General features: G+C 42.4%; 2 protein-coding genes across 5 annotated transcripts in view; both read left to right on the top strand.

Annotated features, from left to right (window-relative positions):
* LOC310757108 (C-type lectin domain family 2 member D-like) overlaps positions 1-19385 on the top strand; it is a 102899-nt gene that overhangs the window by 12662 nt on the left and 70852 nt on the right. The window lies entirely within an intron of this gene.
* Positions 9710-19334, top strand: LOC310757238 (C-type lectin domain family 2 member D-like). Of its 2 annotated transcripts, XR_014545051.1 has the most exons (6): positions 9710-9863; positions 10972-11067; positions 12163-12362; positions 15078-15175; positions 16433-18091; positions 18124-19334. XR_014545051.1 is itself a non-coding variant. In XM_083602516.1 (5 exons), the coding sequence occupies exons 1-5, from the start codon at positions 9767-9769 to the stop codon at positions 16575-16577; spliced, it is 636 nt and encodes a 211-aa protein (XP_083458642.1). In that variant the 5' UTR covers positions 9710-9766; the 3' UTR covers positions 16578-19334. The 2 variants fall into 2 exon arrangements, 1 of the variants encoding a protein (XP_083458642.1); XM_083602516.1 differs by having other exon boundaries at positions 16433-19334.

Raw genomic sequence — 19385 nt, forward strand, 5'->3', positions numbered from 1 at the left:
TCTTAGTTTTGGGATCTAACAGTTCTGTTTCCAATTTTGATTTTTCCACCTGGAAGCCAATTTTTTTATCCAAATTATAGGCCTCTCTTATTTGATAATAATGAAGCCAGTCTCGCACTTTATCTTTTAATTTCTCAAAACTCTGCAATGTCAATTTGTCTCCTTCTTGTTCCAATATTTCCCAATATTTCGGCCATTTGGCCTCCATATTGAGCTTTTTCTGAGCTTTCACTTCCATTGGTGACAACCACCTTGGGGTTTTATTTTCCAGTAAATCTTTGTATCTTATCCAGACATTGAACAATGCTTTTCTGACAATATGGTTTTTAAATGCTTTATGTGCTTTAACCTTGTCGTACCACAAATATGCATGCCATCCAAAAACGTTGTTAAACCTTCTAGGTCCAAAATGTCTGTGTTCTCAAGAAGCAGCCAGTCTTTCAACCAGCAGAATGCTGCTGATTCATAATAAAGTTTAAGGTCTGGCAAGGCAAATCCACCTCTTTCCTTTGCGTCAGTTAATATTTTAAATTTTATTCTAGGCTTTTTGCCCTGCCAGACAAATCTGGAAATGTCTCTCTGCCACTTCTTGAAACAGTCCATCCTGTCCAATATTTGCAAGGATTGAAACAAAAATAACATTTTTGGCAATACATTCATCTTTATAGCTGCAATTCAACCCAACAAGGAAAGCTTCAAATTTGACCATATTTCCAAGTCTTTTTTCACTTCTATCCAACATTTCTCATAGTTATCTTTAAATAAGTTTAAGTTCTTAGCAGTCATATTAACCCCCAAATATTTAACTTTCTTAGCTAATGTTAAACCAGTCTCCTTCTGAAACCTCTTTTTCTCAATCGGTGTTAAGTTTTTCTCAAGCACTTTAGTTTTTGACTTGTTCAGCTTAAATCCTGCCACATGACCAAATTCTTGAATCAATTCTAATACTCTTTTCGTACTAGATTCTGGCTCCTGTAACGTCAAAACTAGGTCATCTGCAAAAGCTTTCAATTTATATTGTTTGGCTCCGACCTGAATACCTTTAATCAGACGGTCCCTTCTAATCATATTCAGCAAAACCTCCAGAACCGAAATAAAAAGCAATGAGGAAATTGGGCAGCCTTGTCGTGTCCCTTTCTCTATCTTAAATTCCTCTGTCATCACATTATTAACTATTAACTTAGCCTTTTGTTCTGAGTAAATTGCACTTATACCATTTTCAAACCCTTGGCCCACCCCCATTCCCTGAAGATTTTTCTTCATAAAACTCCAAGAAATATTATCAAAAGCTTTTTCCGCATCTATAAAAATTAAAACTGCTTTGGTATTGATGTTCACTTGCAGCTTCTCCAAAATATTAATTATGTTCCTCGTATTGTCAGACAAATGTCTACCTGGGAGAAAGCCGGCTTGATCTTTATGTATCTCTTCAACTAATACCTTTTTTAATCTATTAGCCAAGATATCAGCAAAAACTTTGTAATCCACATTAAGCAGGGATATGGGGCAGTAGGTCTTAAGTTGTGTCTTTTCAGACTCAGTTTTCGGTATAAGTGTAATGTAAGCTTCCTTCCACGACTCTGGCGCCTTTTCCCCCTCCAGAATTTCATTACAGACCTCCTTTAGTGGCTGAATTAACCAGTCTTTCAGAGATCTATAGTATTTGGAGGTAAGACCATCCGGCCCTGGAGATTTACCCAACTGCATGTTCTGGATGGCACCTTCAACCTCCTGTTCTGTAATTTTATGATTCAACATTATCTTATTTTCTTGAGAGATTTTTTGTAATCCATTTGTTCTTAAAAATTGGTCTAAATCAGTCTCTTTCTGTGGCCCTTGTGTGTATAGTTGTTTAAAATATCTCTGGAAGCACTTTCTAATCTCCAATGGATTCTGTATGTTCTTTCCTTCCACATCCAAATTTGTAATGGTGTTTAGTTTTTGTCTTTTTTTCATCTGCCAAGCTAGCAGTTTCCCGCATTTATTAGCCGATTCAAATGTCTTTTGTCTCATCTGCTTAATTTTCCATTCTACTTCCTGATTTATCATTTTCATGTATTGTACTTGATATAGTTTTATTTCTCTCAGAATCTCTTGCGACTTTGGTTTCGCTCTTAATTTCTTCTCTCCTTTTTTTATTTTTTCCAAGATTTTATCTTTTTTCTCATTTTGAATTCTCTTCTTTATTGCGTTCTGTTGAATTAGAAACCCTCTCATGACCGCTTTGCTTGCGTCCCAGATTACTCTTTTTTCAACCGTGGTGTTCAAATTTATCTCAAAATAGTCTCTCAAGATTTTTTGGGCCTTCTTGGTAACCTCTTGATCTCTAAATAAGGTGTCATTCATCCTCCATCTGAAGGAACCGATTGGTGTTAGTTTCATCTCCATCTTCACCGCATTATGGTCGGAGCAAGTTTTTGGGCAAATTTCCACTTTTCGAGTCTTAGGTGCCAGTCCTCTAGTTATCCATATTTGGTCAATTCTTGTCCATGTCATGTTGGCTTCAGAGAAGAATGTTCCCTCTCTTCCAAGGGGGTTCTTGGTTCTCCAAATGTCAATCAAGTCCATATTGTCAGTCAGTTCAAAAAAGGTTTTTGGTAGTCTGCCATCTTTAGTTACAACCTGTCTCTGCGACTTATCCATATTTGTAGATACCACTCCATTCATATCTCCCATCAAGATAATGTTATAGTCCATGTAGTCAAGCAATGTCTCATGCAATTTCCTGAAGAATTCAGATTTCCCCTCATTTGGTGCATAAACTCCCACAATCAAAAATTTTTCTCCTTGTGATTGAATCTCAATTGCCACAAATCTTCCTTGTTCATCTTTAAAAACAAATTTCGGTGATAGGCTCTCTTTGGCATAAATAACAACTCCTCTCTTTTTAACCTTGTCCGATGAAATAAACTCTTGACCCAATCTTTTATTAATCAGTACTTTCCTGTGAAGCCTTATCGCATGAGTTTCCTGTAAACAAATTAAGTCCAATTGTTCCTTTCTCAATAAATGAAAGACTTTCTTCCTCTTCTCCAGGGAATTAAATCCATGAATATTCCAACTTAATAATTGCAGAGACATGATGTGGTTATTCTATTTTCCTCCAACTGCTCCCAAAAGTTCTTCTTGTTCTGATGGTGGTATCACTTTTTTTTGTTTGTCCAGTCCCAAAGGTGGTGGTGCTATGTCTAGTACTCCTGATCTTAAAGCTCTTAGCTCTTCTAGTACTTCTTTTTGCAGGTCTTCTTCGTGGTCTCTCAAAAAAATTTCCTTATCTTCCACTGATCTTATTTTGAACTTTTTCCCTTTAAAGGTAAAAGATAGTCCCTGGGGGAATTCCCACCTAAAAACAATTCTGTTTCTTCTCAGTAGGGCCACCAGATCTCCGTAGTTGGTTCTAAGATCAATAGATGTTTCGGTATATCCTTAAAAATCTCCATTCTCGAGTCGTTAATCTCCAAAGTCGTCTGGAAGTGCGCACTCAGTATTTTATCTCTCTCTTCTTTCGTTCGGAGGGTAACCAAACAGTCTCTCACCCTGTTTTTTCTCCCTCCTCTTCCAAGTCTGAACGCACTTACTATCTTAAAGTCTTTCTCCAGCTCCAAATTCCAAAATTTTCCAAATTCCTGCGTAAGATAGTTACTTAAGTTATCTTTTTCAAGTTCCGGTACTGCCCTGATCCTCAGATTGGTCTGTTTCTCCCTCAGTTCAATCATAGACAGGAGTGACTGATGATCTCCAATCTGTTTACACATGGGTTTTATTTCTTCCTCTACAGCCACTGCTTTTTCTTTTGCTTCCTCGGCTATTTTTCGATTAGACGCAGATTCTTCCAGCAGTTTTTCAATAGATTCTGTATTGGAGTTCACCTTCTGTCCCAGATTATCTATTTTAGTTGATTGTTCCGTAACTTGTTTGCTTAGGCCTTCCAATTTTTCAAAAAAATTATTTAACACAGAAGTAAAATCCCCTTCTGAAGCCATTCCTTTTGACTCAACTTGTGCAAAATCTTCCCCCTGTGTCACAGGAGGGCCGGGAACAGATGATCTGCGTTGCTGGGAAACTATACTGGGCTGCTGCACTCTGGCCTTGCCCGATCTGGTTGTCCTATCCGTCATCACACTTTTGTCTATGAATCAAGGTCGGTCCCATGGTCAGATCTTGCCGTGGAAAATCCCCAAAGTCCAGAGTGGAAAAATCCCCCAGCTGGGTGTACAGCTTCAATGTTTCTCTAGGGGGACACTGTAGCAGTCATTAAAGTTACAATAATAAATCTTTTCCAACTTTCTTAAGTCCCCTCAAAAAAAAAAAAATACAAGCAACAGTTTCAAGTCCAGAGAAGACCTTCAACAAGTATCTCCTTTGCAGAGTTAACCATTAAAAAGTTACAATGTCTATAAATAGTGCGACTCTCAATGCAACAGTTCTAATGAACCTGGCAGTCCGTTCCCAGGAGTTAAATAATTGTCTCTATTTTTCCCAGAAGAAATAAAGTCACTTTTCCCTCTTCCCCCCCCTCCACTAACCTGGGGGGGGGTTCTTTCACTTTAACGTTCAGATTTAGAGCTTTAAAAGCACCGCTCTCCAGGTCTTAGCTTAGAAGCGTCTTTGCTTTGATCTGTGTACGGAAACGGAAGGCGGACTTCCTGTTTACGCCTTCCCGCTTCAGTGCCAAATTAATTCCTTTTTTCTTCCTTTAGTCCCAATTTCTTAAGCTTCACCTACTCATGGGTAGTTGCTTAGCAGCCGAATTGTCACAGGAAAAAGGTCAGCGCTCTCCGGCAACAGCTGTGCGGCTTCACCCCACGGAAGGAGCAATTGACTCTCAGCACCGCACCTCCCGTTACGCTCCGGAGCCCCTTGCGGGGTTCCTTTGCCAATTCGGGGGGCGCTAAGGGTGCCCGCCGAGTCCCACGTTCACAGGCTTCTCCTGCCTGTGATTTCCAAAAGGGTCTCCGCTTCGCCGTAGCGGACAGACCCACTTTCCACGGAGCTTCTCCCTCCAGATTAAAAGGAGACCGCCATTGCCGTTGGCACCGCCTCCGGAAGCCTCGAGACAAATGTTTTTGACAGACAGCTAAAAGAAAAGTAACATAGTGATTCCATTGTTTCCTCTCGCATTTTAAAGGAACAAATATTGACAGAATATCTTTAAAAAGAAACTTTGTTGTTATTGTTCTTAAAAGAAAGAATAAACAGAAGTTTTCCCCATAGAGGGGGACTGTGAAATTGTAACCAATTTCAGGAGCTTGCAGCTGCTACAGATTACAATCGTGGGAAAGGACTTGTGACCTTGTAGGACAATGTTTTCAGAAGCTCTGTTGGGTGCTTTCTGTAAAATAAATGCCCTACTGGATCAGTTAACTCAGAAGACGGATTTGATGACTAATGCGGCCAGAATTTTTGAACAGGCAGTAGGAAACTACATGGAGCCTACCCAGGAACTAAAACAGGAGTGTGCTATGACAGCACAGATGAGAGAAGAGGATGCTGCTGAATCCTGGGTGCCAGAAATGGAGGGAGTTGCGGCCCTGCAGGAATATGAGCCTTTGGATTTGATAAATGAATTTGGAAAAAAACAGATTTGGAAAGATAAAGTTTGGTTTGGTTTGGAAATGGAGGGTTGGACTGACCCTCCCATGCAGGGATGTCTGGACTTTCTGAGTCTGGTAATGGGCCATCAGATGTTTGGAGTTGTGGGGGCTCTTAATTTTGGAGGGAATCTGAAACAGGTGTTTAAATATTACATGGAGTTTAGTCTGGACTATGGAAATGGGGCTGATCTGCTGAAAAGGGTCAAAAACATTACTAAGATGGAGTTCCCACGAGTGAAAGGAAAATATGAAGAAGAGTCGCGGAAGGGACATGGAAGAGACTTGAGGGTCTCGGATATAAGGATACCAGGTTAATGCGCTAGATTAATGGGACAAAAAGGACTGACAAAATCCGGGACCAGGAGGAAGGGACGCTGGATGAAGATTGGATTGTTTTATCTTTTTTTTCTTTTATCATTAGGACTGTCTTAAAATAATTGATGAATGTTAGAAAAATGTTGAAATGGAACTACTTGGTTCTAGTAAAAATGTTTAAAGAATTAGGTTAATGATATGGTTATGAGAAGTTGGTAAAAATAAGATTTAAGTTTGAAGTTTTAAGGTTTGCTATAAGACAAGATGAAAATAGATTAAGGTAATGTAAGGACAAAATATTATGAACTATGGAAAGGATTTGCTGTGATAATTATTAACCAGGATACAAGAAAGGGGAGGAGGAGGAGGTCAAAGAGAGAAGGTAAGGAAAGTTGAGAATTTGAGAATGATGGATGTATTTTTTCTTTCTATTTTTCTGTTTTGTCTTTTTTTGTTTTTTCTTTTTTTATAATTTTAAAAAATCTTTAATGAATATTATTTAAAAAAAAAAACACTCTGTGAGGTGAGTGGGGCTGAGAGACTTCAGAGAAGTGTGACTAGCCCAAGGTCACCCAGCAGCTGCATGTGGAGGAGCGGGGAAGCGAACCCGGTTCACCAGATTACGAGACTACCGCTCTTAACCACTACACCACACTGGCTGGTCACACAGCCATCCTTCACTTGAAGCCGTGCTGCTCTCTTGATGCCATCCCTCCTTGTTTTTGTTGTTCTTTTGATGCTGATACTGTTGTATCAGCATATGGGATGAGCCCACATTCTCTTCTGTAACTCTCAGCCAGGGGTCAGCAAGGCTTCACTCCCGCAGAGATCGTCTGTGGGACAGACGGGCGCAGCACAACACCGGAAATCGTGTCTGTGCATGTCCGTGGCACCAGAAATTGCTTCTGCACATGCCCAGATGCCAAAAATCGTGCCTGCGCAGAAGTGGGAGTGACTGTCTGCAGGCCAGATCCAGAACCCATTCAGGCCGGAATTGGCCCCCAGGCCTTAGGTTGCCGACCTCTGCTCTAAGCTAAAGCCTGCCTTCAGGGATCCAACTGTGAACTGAATGTGAACTGAATGTGAGTAAACTTCTTGTTACATATAAAGAAGATCTTCGTGTATTTATTCTTTTTAGGAGGTATAAAAGGGGACTTACCAGGAACAAAACCCAGTCTGGACAAATCCAGATTGGATTGCTGAAGTAAAGAGATTCAAACAAATCTACCAACTAGCTTCCTGCTATACACTGGGGAATGTACTCCGCTGCTGACTCACAAGCATGAGTGAGGAAGGATACTATTAAATTAATACATCCTCTCCTGGTATCTACAACATTCCCACAACTTTCAGGGTGTCCTGGTTTTTACTTCAAAGCTGCAGACTAAAAGCAGAGGGAGCTAGAATCAAATCTGTACTTGCCCATGAAACTCTGGGTGACTCTGGGCTTGCATCCTTCAGTGTTTTAACATATGTGGCATAAATAATGGAGTCCCCTCCGCTCCTGCCTTTTTCTTTCCCTTCCCTTGTGAAATGTTTTTGCCGAAATGTACAGCTACAGGTGGAGCCTTTCATTTATCATCTCTCAAACAGCCTCTCTTACAAGATTTAGCACTATAGAGGTGAGAGGTTGCTGTGTATTGGGGTGGGAAGGTGAGACAAAATTGCCTGCATTGCAATGATACGTTTACATTACCTGAGCTCTTGCAGGAGCTGAAATAGATCAGAGTGGATGCCTTTCATCATGCGAGGTTTTGAGCAAGGGACAGGAACCAGGGCTATAAAAGGCCTTCTCCTGACCTAAAGCAGCATCAGTTGTCAGGAAGCAGGCAGTGCGGCCCACTAACCTTCATTACTCTTCAATATGAGGTTCTATGTGATGAATTTGTACCTGGGTCTCACTGCATATGTTTGTTACATAATGGAAGTTGACGACTGAGAAAGTTTTTCCAGTACTTACACAAATGTCCAGGAACCAGGAGGCTACTGTTTGTGGCAATGAAGTGAACAGGACAGGGGGAGAGGACAGTAAGAGAAGCTGCAGTCCTCTCGCCACCGGCAGCTACCCCCCCCCTGCCAGCCTTGCACCTGCAGCTGACAGCAGCAGTAGTCTTGCAACCTCTGCACCTGAGCCAATCTATGTCTCCAGCTACAAAGCAGAGATGGAGCCAATACAGTGGTACCTTGGTTCTCAAACGTCTTGGTTCCCAAATGACAAAAACCCAGAAGTAAGTGTTCTGGTTTTCGAATGTTTTTTGGAAGCCGAACATCTGATGCGGTTGTTGGCTATTGTTTCTGGGGCGCCTGCACCAATCAGAAGCTGCACCTTGGTTTTCGAACATTTCAGAAGTCAAACGGACTTCGGGAATAGATTAAGTCTGGCACTTTTGTTTTTGCTACTTATTTTGTATTTTTTGAGGCTTTTTTGGTTAATTTATTTTTGTGACTGTGTGGATGATAATTTTTATCATCTACACTACTGTCTTGTTTATGTTATAGTACAGTACATTGATTATTGCTTTCATTTTATGGATCAATGGTCTCGTTAGAGAGTAAAATTCATGTTAAATTGCTGTTTTAGGGGGGTTGTTTTAAAAAGTCTGGAACGGATTAATCCATTTTGCATTACTTTCTATAGGAAAGTGCACCTTGGTTTTGGAACACTTTGGTTTTGGAACGGACTTCTGGAACGGATTAAGTTTGAGAACCAAGGTACCACTGTACTGCTATAATGGTTTTCATTGCAGTAACTCCCCATCCTTGACTCATCCAAGGAAATAGTCCAGCACTCTAACCCTCACACCACACTGGTTCCCATAGTTGGAGTCTGCAAAAGCAGAGGAACACATGTCACTGAATAAAGGACCAAGCTCATTACTAACACATACACACAGCCACACACACGCGGAACCCCATACAGTATTTCCCCACACAAAGAGGCAAGTCTGTCGTCAGACGGGGGGGAGGGGGGTGGACCTCTGCGACCTTCCAGATGCGGTTCGACTCCAACCAACTCCCAGCAGCCCTTGTCAGCATAGCTGTCAACGTTTCCCTTTTTTTAAGGGGAATTCCCTTATTCCGAATAGAATTCCTCGCAAGAAAAGGGAAAAGTTGACAGCTATGCTTGTCAGATACCCAGTGGACAGCGGTGTTGGAACTGCAGTCCAGCAACGAGAGAGACCCACAGGTCACTTAAACACACACACACACACACACACTTGGGCGAGAATGCTTCTTGCATAGCGCTGCGAGATCAGCCACCCAACGCAGAGCAAGGCGAGGAGAGACCAGCGCTTCCCATTACTCATCCGCCCGCCTGTGCGCTTTTCTGGGCGTCAGGGTTCATTTTAGTCGGAGTCGATTCTCTCTCCCGGCCGAAATGGAAGGCGCTCGGAGGCGGCCAGCACTTCGCTCGCTCGGTCCCCTGCTGTCCTGCGCGCCCTCGAGCCGCCGGCAAAGAGGAGTCGGAGGCGACCCCACTTGGTGACATACGGCGCCGCGTCAACTTCTCCTCCTCCTCCTCCTCCTCCGCCCTGGAGCTCCTCCTATCAAAGGCTGACGAGCTGCAATTGGAAACCTCCGCAGCGAATCCGGCGCGCCGCTTTCCTTTGCGCGCAAATTCAAATTGCCAAGCTCATCCGGACATCTCCGGTCGGTTTTGCTCTTGGAGAAAGCGCGTGCAAAGCACGGGCCAACCTGTGCAGGTACGGCGATTAAAAACCAGCGAATCGGGAGCGCGGGGGTCTCGGCGTGGGGGCGACAGTAGCGGCGGGGACCGCCAGCCACGATTGAGGGGTCCCCTCCAACTCTACGCAGTTTTTCTTGAGAGGAGCGAGAGCACAGTCTTTTTACCTTGTATGGCTACCGGAAAGATGGAAGCCGGATCAAAATCCGAGGAAGAGCATTTGGACTCTCCCCACCTGCATGTTGACCTTGAGCAAAGAGAGGCATCAGGTAAGCGTATCTCCTTTGCTCCAAGTCTTTGCTCCTGCAGGTGCCGCCTAAACACTTTGCTTCTTTTTGGCAGCCCTGCAAACCCTACTTATAGCTCTGCATTTCACTGGTCTCTTTGCCTGTGAGGCTACAGTTCTTTCTCATACTGCCTTACTTGACCGTCCAGGGCAGGAGTAGGCAACCTAAGGCCTGGGGGCTGGATCTAGCCCAATCGCCTTCTAAATCCTGCCCACAGACTGTCCAGGAATCAGCATGTTTTTACCTGAGCAGAATGTGTGCTTTTATTTAAAATGCATCTCTGGGTTATTTGTGGGACATAGGAATTCGTTCATTACTTTTTTCAAAATATAGTCTGGCCCCCCTCATGGTCTGAGGGCCGGTGGGCCGGCCCACGGCTGAAAAAGGTTGCTGACCCCTGGTCCAGGCCATGTCTGCTCAGATGTATGTCTCGCTTTGTACAGTAGAGCTTCTTTTCTTGCAAGTGTGGTTTTCCCTGCTGCCCTTAATACATGCTCATCCAGCCCTCTGCTTTCTTCTCATTTCTCCTTGTCCCAATGTCCCATTTGGTTCCAGTCGAAATATTCATGGTTTTGAAGCCCTCATTGCAAGAAGCAGTGCAGGAACTGCTTGTCTCTTCTTCGATCTGTGTTTCATCTTCCAAGCCATTCTGTATAAAATGAAGCTCTGTTGCCCGTTCAGTATAACTTAAAAGCAGGTACAGCTTTCTCTCCTTTTGGCCAGATCAGGTGACAGCAAAAACTGCAAGGTTTTTAGTGGGGGCAATTAGAATAAGATCTGTTATTTGATTATTGATGTAAACCTCCAGAATGTATTTTCTATAGTTAAGTTTTTACCTCTATCTTCAGTACATTTTATTTGATTTTATTGCTATGGCTAGTGGCTAATGCAAGTAAAGATTCTTCTGCTCTGCTCGACCAGAATGAATGAGCTGAGTAGATTAAGCAGATCCAGTGTTTGTTTTTTTGCTGAGGAAGTAAAAGGGATTCACTTTCCCCCATGATCCCTTATAGGGAGGCCTGATCCAGCCTTAAGTTTTCACAAATGCTCCTGAGTTTAGCTGTTCTTTTTCCCCCTCTTTCCACTGTAGCATCTCCCAAGATCTGGAAATACCTATCAATTAAAGATATTCTCATAGGCGTCCTCGTTTTCCTGGTCATCGCGCTTACCATTACCATTATAGCAGGTAAGTTTTCTGAACCTTGATGTTACTTCCTTAAGCTTTTTCTCTTCCCTCTTGGGTCTGAGGTAGCTGCATGCCTTCAGCCAGCTTCTCAAAATCAGAACTTAGGCTATTGCCTGGCTTTCAGCCACTGCCATGTCTGACAGCCTTGCCCCAAAGCAGTAATTCAATGATCCATATTCCTACAAGGACACACTGAGACCATGTGCTTTGGCCACAGGTGGGAACATCTGGCATTGGAGGGAAAGAGATGCTTAGCCAGAGGGTTAGAGCAGGCGCTGGCAACCTAAGGCCCCGGGGGCCGGATCCGGCCCAATCGCCTTCTCAATCCGGCCCGCGGACGGTCTGGGAATCAGCATGTTTTTACATGAGTAGAATGTGTGCTTTTATTTAAAATGCATCTCTGGGTTATTTGTGGGGCATAGGAATTCGTTCATCCCCCCCTAAAATACAGTGGTAAACCTAAAATACAGTGGTAATCTTTTCCTTGCTCTCTGTTTTCCTTCTCCAAACTGCTTTTCCTCATGTGGTGTTCCATTGTGGGTAAAGTTGTGACTGGAACCAAGCTTGGCATAAAAGCAGTAGGCAAGAGAAGGGTTAAGTATCCCCTCCCCTTTGACATTTTTCATTCTCAAAAGAGCCACTCTGACAATCCTGCTTTTCCTAATCAGCAGAGCATGGTTGTGCACAGCTCCCACACAATCTGCCCCATGGGCCCAATCCAGGAGGCAACCTGGGGACCACAGCTCCCCACCAACATGATCAACAAACTCATTATTAAAAACAAAATTAGAAGAAAGCAGAAGAAATAATCTTATTCATCGTAGTTTCTGTGTACAGTGGTACCTCGGGTTAAGAACTTAATTCATTCTTAACCTGAAACTGTTCTTAACTTGAGGTACCACTTTAGCTAATGGGGCCTCCTGCTGCCACCGTGCGATTTCTGTTCTCATCCTGAGGTAAAGTTCTTAACCTGAGGTACTATTTCTGGGTTAGTGGAGTCTGTAACCTGAAGTGCCTGTAACCCAAGGTACCACTGTATGCCTCTCCAAATGGGTGGATTGGGCAGGTTACCCCAGTTCTCTATTCCTTCCGCAGTGACAGCCTCCAGAGAAGCCGAGCAACCAGGTCATCGGCTGGTTCCCTCCACGCTCTGCGATCTACCATGTCCACATCACTGGATTGGCTATGCGGGAAAGTGCTATCACTTTTCGAAGAAGAAAAGGAATTGGAACTCCAGCAGAAGCTACTGCGAGTCACACAATGCCTCCTTGGCTAGGATTGAAAGTGAGGAGCAGGTAAGAGAGGGTTCCTTTGGCACGAAGGGGTGATGCTCGTCCCCTCTTAGGCAGCATGATGAAACAAGTCGCCTTATCTATGAAGTTACCAGTAACTACGCATCGTAACTTTGAATATTTTGCAGAATTTCAGTGGCTACTTTTAAGGGCAAAGCGACTTTGGTGTTGGAGACAATCTGGAGAAATGATGGAAGGAAGGAAGGAAGAATATATGTGTGTGTGTGTGTGTGTGTGTGTGTGTGTGTATATACACACACACACACATATCCGTTTCCCCCTAACAGCTGTTTTCCCACTCAGCATCATTTCCCCCCAAATCCTTGCTTACCTATCTGACCGGGTTGCCCCAGCCAATCTGGGCGGCTTCTAACATAACATAAAAATACAACTATGCATCACACATTTTTAAAAAACCCCACTCCTGTAATTTCTCTCTTTTTTATAAATAATTTTTATTAACAGGCCAATCACATCACATTATCCAAATCACATTAATTCCAAATTATACAGCCAAATTTTAAATTTTGTTGGGGGTACCCATACATCAAGCTCCGAACGAGTCCAAACATCACTTATATTGCTGCTTTAATTAAACAGTTCTATCCAGTTCAATCCAGATAGTCCTTTATTACTTTCTTCATCTTCTTGTTGTTATCGTATATTCCTTTCTTTGCGATCTCTGATAATTTTCACAAGCAGTTTAGAAACAGGCATCCTCTGTGTGGGTTTTGTACTCTCCAAAGATCATATCGCTCAGGGACAGCCGCTATTCCACGCTTCCATAAAAAAAAATATCTTCGGTCTGTCCTTTACTTTTCTCAGACTTGCCAAATATATCAGGAGGCTCTGTCAGGTCAAGATTACATTCCAACAATCCTTTTCATTCCAATGGTCCTGATTCTCCTCCCCGTGTTCTTCTTTCTCCGGCAAGCCTGTCTTGGCGAGACGCCATTTTTTAACTGCGTCATAAAATTTTCCTCCGTTCTCATTGTTTATCAATCCTCTCTTTAGCTATAATCCATCCCACACAGTTCTTGAATTCCTGCTTGTGGTTAGTAAAACGCAACAATCTTGTTTCTTTCTGGGGTGGAGGGTTATTAATATCACATAGTGCAAAGAAAAAAAAGATTTTTTCCTCCACCCCCCTTCATTCCAAACATAGTCTCATAATGGTGGTTCATCAGAAGATTTACTTATCCATCCGTCACTCCGGTCACAGAGATCCATTAGTCAGCAGTCTTATCTCCCGAGCGATGCTTGATGTATGTGCTTTAGCTTCATTCCAATCATATGTTTCCAATTATAATTCCAAGCTAAAGCAAGCCAGCACGCGCTAATTGGAACCGGCATCAGGAAGAGCTGACCTCATCGAGGGCTCGTGCCAAGTGTCCGGCACCCCTATCTCTCGAATCCGAGGGTGCATTGTGGGCACCGCTGGCAAGGCAGCCCCCCCATCTCCTTGGGGGGGGGTAGGAAGACTGCATACTTCCCATAGCAGCCTCTTAATTACCTCGTATGGGTCAGAGAGATGTCATTGTCAGCCATCTTCCAATGCGCCACCTGGTGGCCCCCCCATTCCTGTCATTTCTCTGCTCTAAATTTTCTACTCCTGGTGCTGCTTCACTTAAAAAAGAAGAAGGAGGTTCTCTAAACTCCTGGTTTATATGACATATCATGCAAAGCCCACGAGCAATAAGAATATTCTTCTGCAGAAAAAGAAGTAACTTCCACTGAGTTCAACAAGGCATAATCTCTGATAAGTGTGTGTAAGGGGTGGGAGTGGATCCGGCCAAGAGTTCAAATCCTGACTGCCTGTGGGCAACTTTGACAGCTGGGGAGCAAAGGCACAGGGCTCTGCAGGTGCCAACTGATAAAGCCAAGGATATAACAGGTGGATGTGGTTGGGCCAAACAGACTCATGGGGAAATTAGTACCCGGGCCAGGCCTAGTTGGGTCCATGAGCTGGAGGTTTATAGGATTAGCTACCATTGTATATACACCATGGCAGCCGCTGGGAAGTGAAGAAAAGGAAGGCAAAAGAGAAAAGGGTGTTGGGAGAAGGGAGTGGCACTGGTGAAGTTGTGGATTCTCCTTCCCGGGAGGTTTTTAAGCAGAGGTTGGATGGCCATCTGTCATGGATGCTTGAGGTGAGATTCCTGCTTTTCAGGGGGTTGGACTAGATGACCCTCGGGGTCTCTTCCAACTCTACGATTCTGTGACCATTGGCTTTCTCTCCACCCACAACAAACATGTGGCTTCAAGACATTATGCCAAAGGGAACACAGCCCTTGAAAGAAAAATAGCTTGCCTACTCTTGCGTTACACATGCTAGGGAGTAAGCCCCATTGAACGCATTGAAATGAATGCATATATTATTATTATTGTCAATAATAATAATAATAATAATAATAATATTTTATTTATATCCCGCCCTCCCCAGCCGAAGTCGGGCTCAGAGCGGCTAACAACAATAAAAGTAACACAGTTTACATAAAATCACAATCACTTAATTGAAGTGCATTCTAAAATCAATTCATTCTAAAATCAATTCAAAATCAAATTAATGGCAATCATGACTGTTATCATCAACTAGGTGTACTTGCTGACGTTTTCATCTGACATGTTGACATGCGCTTGCGTGTTTACTGGCCGAAGTGCTTATCTGTGAATAGCGCAGGGCAGAATTCTAACATCCATTTTCTCTGGTCCTCAAAGGAGTATGTGAAGCGTCTCACTGGCAACCATGACTTCTGGATCGGTCTCAGAAGAGACCCAGGTCAACCCTGGAAATGGCTAAATGGAGAAAATTCAACGTGAGTCCCTTTCAGTTTTCAGTGCTGAGGCGTCAGCAACCAAAATGTCTGCAATTCACTGTTAATGGGATGGATTTTCTGACTATTATTCTTCCCAGTATAATTCTGAATCACATGTCAAAATTTATGCGCAGCTGAAAGCCAGGCGCAATACCAAAAATACCGAATAAGAAACTCAGTTTCATTGAATCTCTGTAGGTAAACAGTTCCCTTTATCTTTCATAGTTTGCTTTCTTTCATAGATCGCTTTCCCCTACAATAAGCAACGGATGGATTTATAAACAATATTTAAAATAAGAAAGCAATGGCAGACTTTATAGGGATTTGTTTATTATTTTTGTGTGCTGTCAATAATCTTAACACATTTATGATATGCTGACGGCCGCAACCTTAGATAGAGGAAAAACCTGAAAAGTTGTATGAGCCACAATTATGACAAGTGATTGAGGCCTGTTGAAGCATTCACATCTTTGGTCATCAGTTTCATGAAAATCAGCTTGTAGAGGCTCCGAGGGCCTTCTGACGGTTCCCTCACTGCGAGAAGAGAGATTACAGGGAACCAGGCAGAGGGCCTTCTCAGTAGTGGCCCCTGCCCTGTGGAACACCTTCCCATCGGATGCCATGGAAAAAAACAACTATCTGACTTTTAGAAGACACCTGAAGGCAGCCCTGTTTAGGGAAGTTTTTAATGTTTTAATCGCTTTTTATTTTTATTATTAATATTCTGTCGGGAGCCACCCAGAGCGGCTGGGGAAACCCAGCCAGATGGGTGGGGTATAAATAATAAATTATCATTATTATTATTATACAGTGGTACCTCGGGTTACAGATGCTTCAGGTTACAGATGCTTCAGGTTACAGACTCTGCTAACCCAGAAATAGTACCTCGGGTTAAGAACTTTGCTTCAGGGTGAGAACAGAAATCGTGTGGTGACGGCGCAGCGGGAAGCCCCATTAGCTAAAGTGGTACCTCAGGTTAAGAATAGTTTCAGGTTAAGAACGGACCTCCAGAACGAATTAAGTTCTTAACCCGAGGTACCACTCTATTACAGTAGAGATGTTTCAACAATGAGCTTGTTTCCTTTTATTAAACTCTGCTTACATCTCCATCCTTTTCTGGGCCATTTTATTTTAGTCCGCCAGGTTTTCCTCCCACCCACCACCTTTGTGCTAGACTTTAGAAAAAGCCTGAAGGAAGATCATCTTGAGACATGCGTCTGCCGCTTTGATACAGGTTTGTGATGCTTTGTGTTGCAGACTCAGAATCGCAGGAAAAGGTGGGGAATGTGTCCATCTGGACAATGAAGCCATAGCTGCCGCCTCGGGCTGCCACACAGAACTTCCTTGCATCTGCAGCAAACCTTCTGCATGTACACATTCTAATTGTTTACCAGCCTCATAGCCCAAACACTGGAGGAGAGCTGGAGTGAGTGAGTAAAGTCAAGAAAATCAGGAGCCAAGATGACGAATGGATGAACCAGGTGGGATACCACCCTAAGCATGGCTAGGAATTTGTTCTTAAATGCAAATACACTCAGAATCTCTACTATTTGGGCAGCCTTGGAGGCGGCTATCAGATACTCCCCAGCAACTGCTTTGTGGAGCATCTAGTAGGATGGGATACAATTTAAACGAATTATCTCGTATTTGAAAAATACTCAGCCATGCAGTTAGAATACTTAGAAGGAGCGATAATAAAATGAAATGGAGATGGAGTTCATTGTAAGGGAAAGGACAACGTGCACTTAGAATTTTGCCATGTAATAAATATATATATATATGTGTGTGTGTGTGTGTGTGTGTGTTTTAACATATTATTTTCAACAGTAATTAAACATACTTTTACATCTTATTCAAATTTTTGACTTCCATCAATCCTGTCTGAAAATTTTCCAATCTAATCTCTCAATATGCATTTCTTATCTTCCCGATTACATTTCAAACTCATAACCACTATCTCTATCTTTTTCTACTTTGTAACACTTTGTATATTTCTCCTTACAAAGCTTCTCGTAGTCCTACTAGTGTAATTTGTTGATTACAGTTGCTCTTCAAATAATTCATATACTTCTTCCAATCTTCTATAAATCTCTGGTCCCGCAGGTTTCGAATCCTTCCTGTCATTTTGTCCAATTCTGCATAGTCCATTAATTTCGTCTGCCATTCTTTGTTCATCGGAATTTCTTCTTGTTTCCATTTCTGGGCTAACAAATGTAATATAGAAGTTTTAGGCTGAATTCTGAAGGTTTGTAATAAGTGACAGCACTGAGACAGTTTGGTGTAACGGTTAGAGTGTTGGACTAGGACCTGCGAGACCGGGGTTCAAATCCCCGCTCAGCGACAAAATTCGCCACAAGACCTTGGACCAGACACTCTCTCAGACTAACCTACCTCCCAGGGTTCTAGTGAGGATGAAATGGAGTGGGGAAGAACCCAGTATGCTGCCTTGTGGACACTGACACATTGATCTACCCTCACTAAATAGTAATTATTGTTTTGCAAACTTAATTTTTCTTTATTTTTATAGTTTTGCAACCTAAATAATTGTATTTTTCAAATCAGACCATGGCTTCTTCAAGTAGACAAAAATGTGTAAACAAACCTGAGGCCTTTTGTTATGTATGTGGCTGCTACGCACTTCCTCGTCAAAGATGCAATATAACAGCGTTTGTGAGGCGTGCCTATAACAGCTATTTTGAAATCCCCCTGGGCCACCAAGGCAAGAAATGGGCTCCGCATATTGTTTGTCACAATTGTGAGGAAATACTTAGAGACTGGACAAAAGGAAAACGGAAGAGTATGCCTTTTGGAGGTCCCATGGTTTGGCGAGAACCCAAGGATCACACAAGGGACTGCTATTTTGGTTTCCCAGTGGTATCTACAAGCCGTTGTTATTCAGGTACAGTGGTACCTCGGGTTACATACGCTTCAGGTTACATACGCTTCAGGTTACATACGCTTCAGGTTACAGACTCCGCTAACCCAGAAATAGTACCTCAGGTTAAGAACTTTGCTTCAGGATGAGAACAGAAATCGTGCTCCAGTGGTGCGGCGGCAGTGGGAGGCCCTGTTAGCTAAAGTGGTGCTTTAGGTTAAGAACAGTTTCAGGTTAAGAACGGACCTCCGGAACATATTAAGTACTTAACCTGAGGTACCACTGTACTTGGTAAAGCCTTTCTGTTGTCCAAGCAAGAAGTTGACCATTTTGAGATCCACACAGATGGTCCAGTTGTGCTCCTCACCATGTTCACTTCCTTCATCTTCAGAAGAGACAAACCCCTTAAAAGCTGGAGTAGGGAGTTCCTCAGGGTGCGGGATAGGTCTAATTGCTGAAGGAATACTGGGATAGGCATCAGAATGTCAGTTGTTCTTGCCGATAGCCTTCGTATTAACCAGACAAAAATAGCATAACAAAAGGCATCAGGCTTGTTTACACATTTTTGTCTACTTGAAGCCATGGTCCGATCAGAAAAATAGAAATATTTAGGTTACAAATCTATAAAATAAAGAAAAATTAAGTTTGCAAAACAATAATTACCATGTGGTTAGGGTAGATCAACGTGTCAGTGTCCACTTATCCCCTGTGTAAATATGACGTATCAGCAAAAGTCGGAAATTGAAAGATAACTATAGCATGTAGATGGAAATCGATTTCAGATTTGAAATCAGCATTGAAAGAACATATAAGAACACTTGAAAAATCTCATGCAAAAGAAAATGGAAAAAAAAATTTCCCCAGTATACTGTGTATCCCAAGGGAATACATTTTTTTTGCATACCTCCAACTGTACATAGATGTCATTTTCAATGCTATACATGTCATGTTCAATGCTATATAAGTCACTTACATTTATACTCATATTGTACTACTTTGGCTATGTGTTTAATAAAATATTGAATTCTTGCATTGTGAAAAGCAGATTATGGTGAAAAGTGAAAAACATGAATTGAAAAGAAAAAAAAACCACTAGAGCTTACAGAACAAAACTTCAGATATGAAATCAGTCGAAATTAGGTTAGAACAACTGCAGGTGTCAATGCAACAAAAATTTTCTTTCTCAATGTTGTAAATGTAACACTAAAGAGAGAAAATTAGTATTTCTATATTTTTTAAGTCAGCTCCTTTGTAACAAAACTTTATAATAAATATTGCTTCACAGCATTTTGGCTCTTAGTCCTACTTTGATGCGTGCTTCAGCCACTTGTATTA

Source organism: Podarcis filfolensis (genome assembly GCF_964270895.1).
Source record: "Podarcis filfolensis genome assembly, chromosome: 2".
Taxonomy (NCBI): Eukaryota; Metazoa; Chordata; class Lepidosauria; order Squamata; family Lacertidae; genus Podarcis; species Podarcis filfolensis.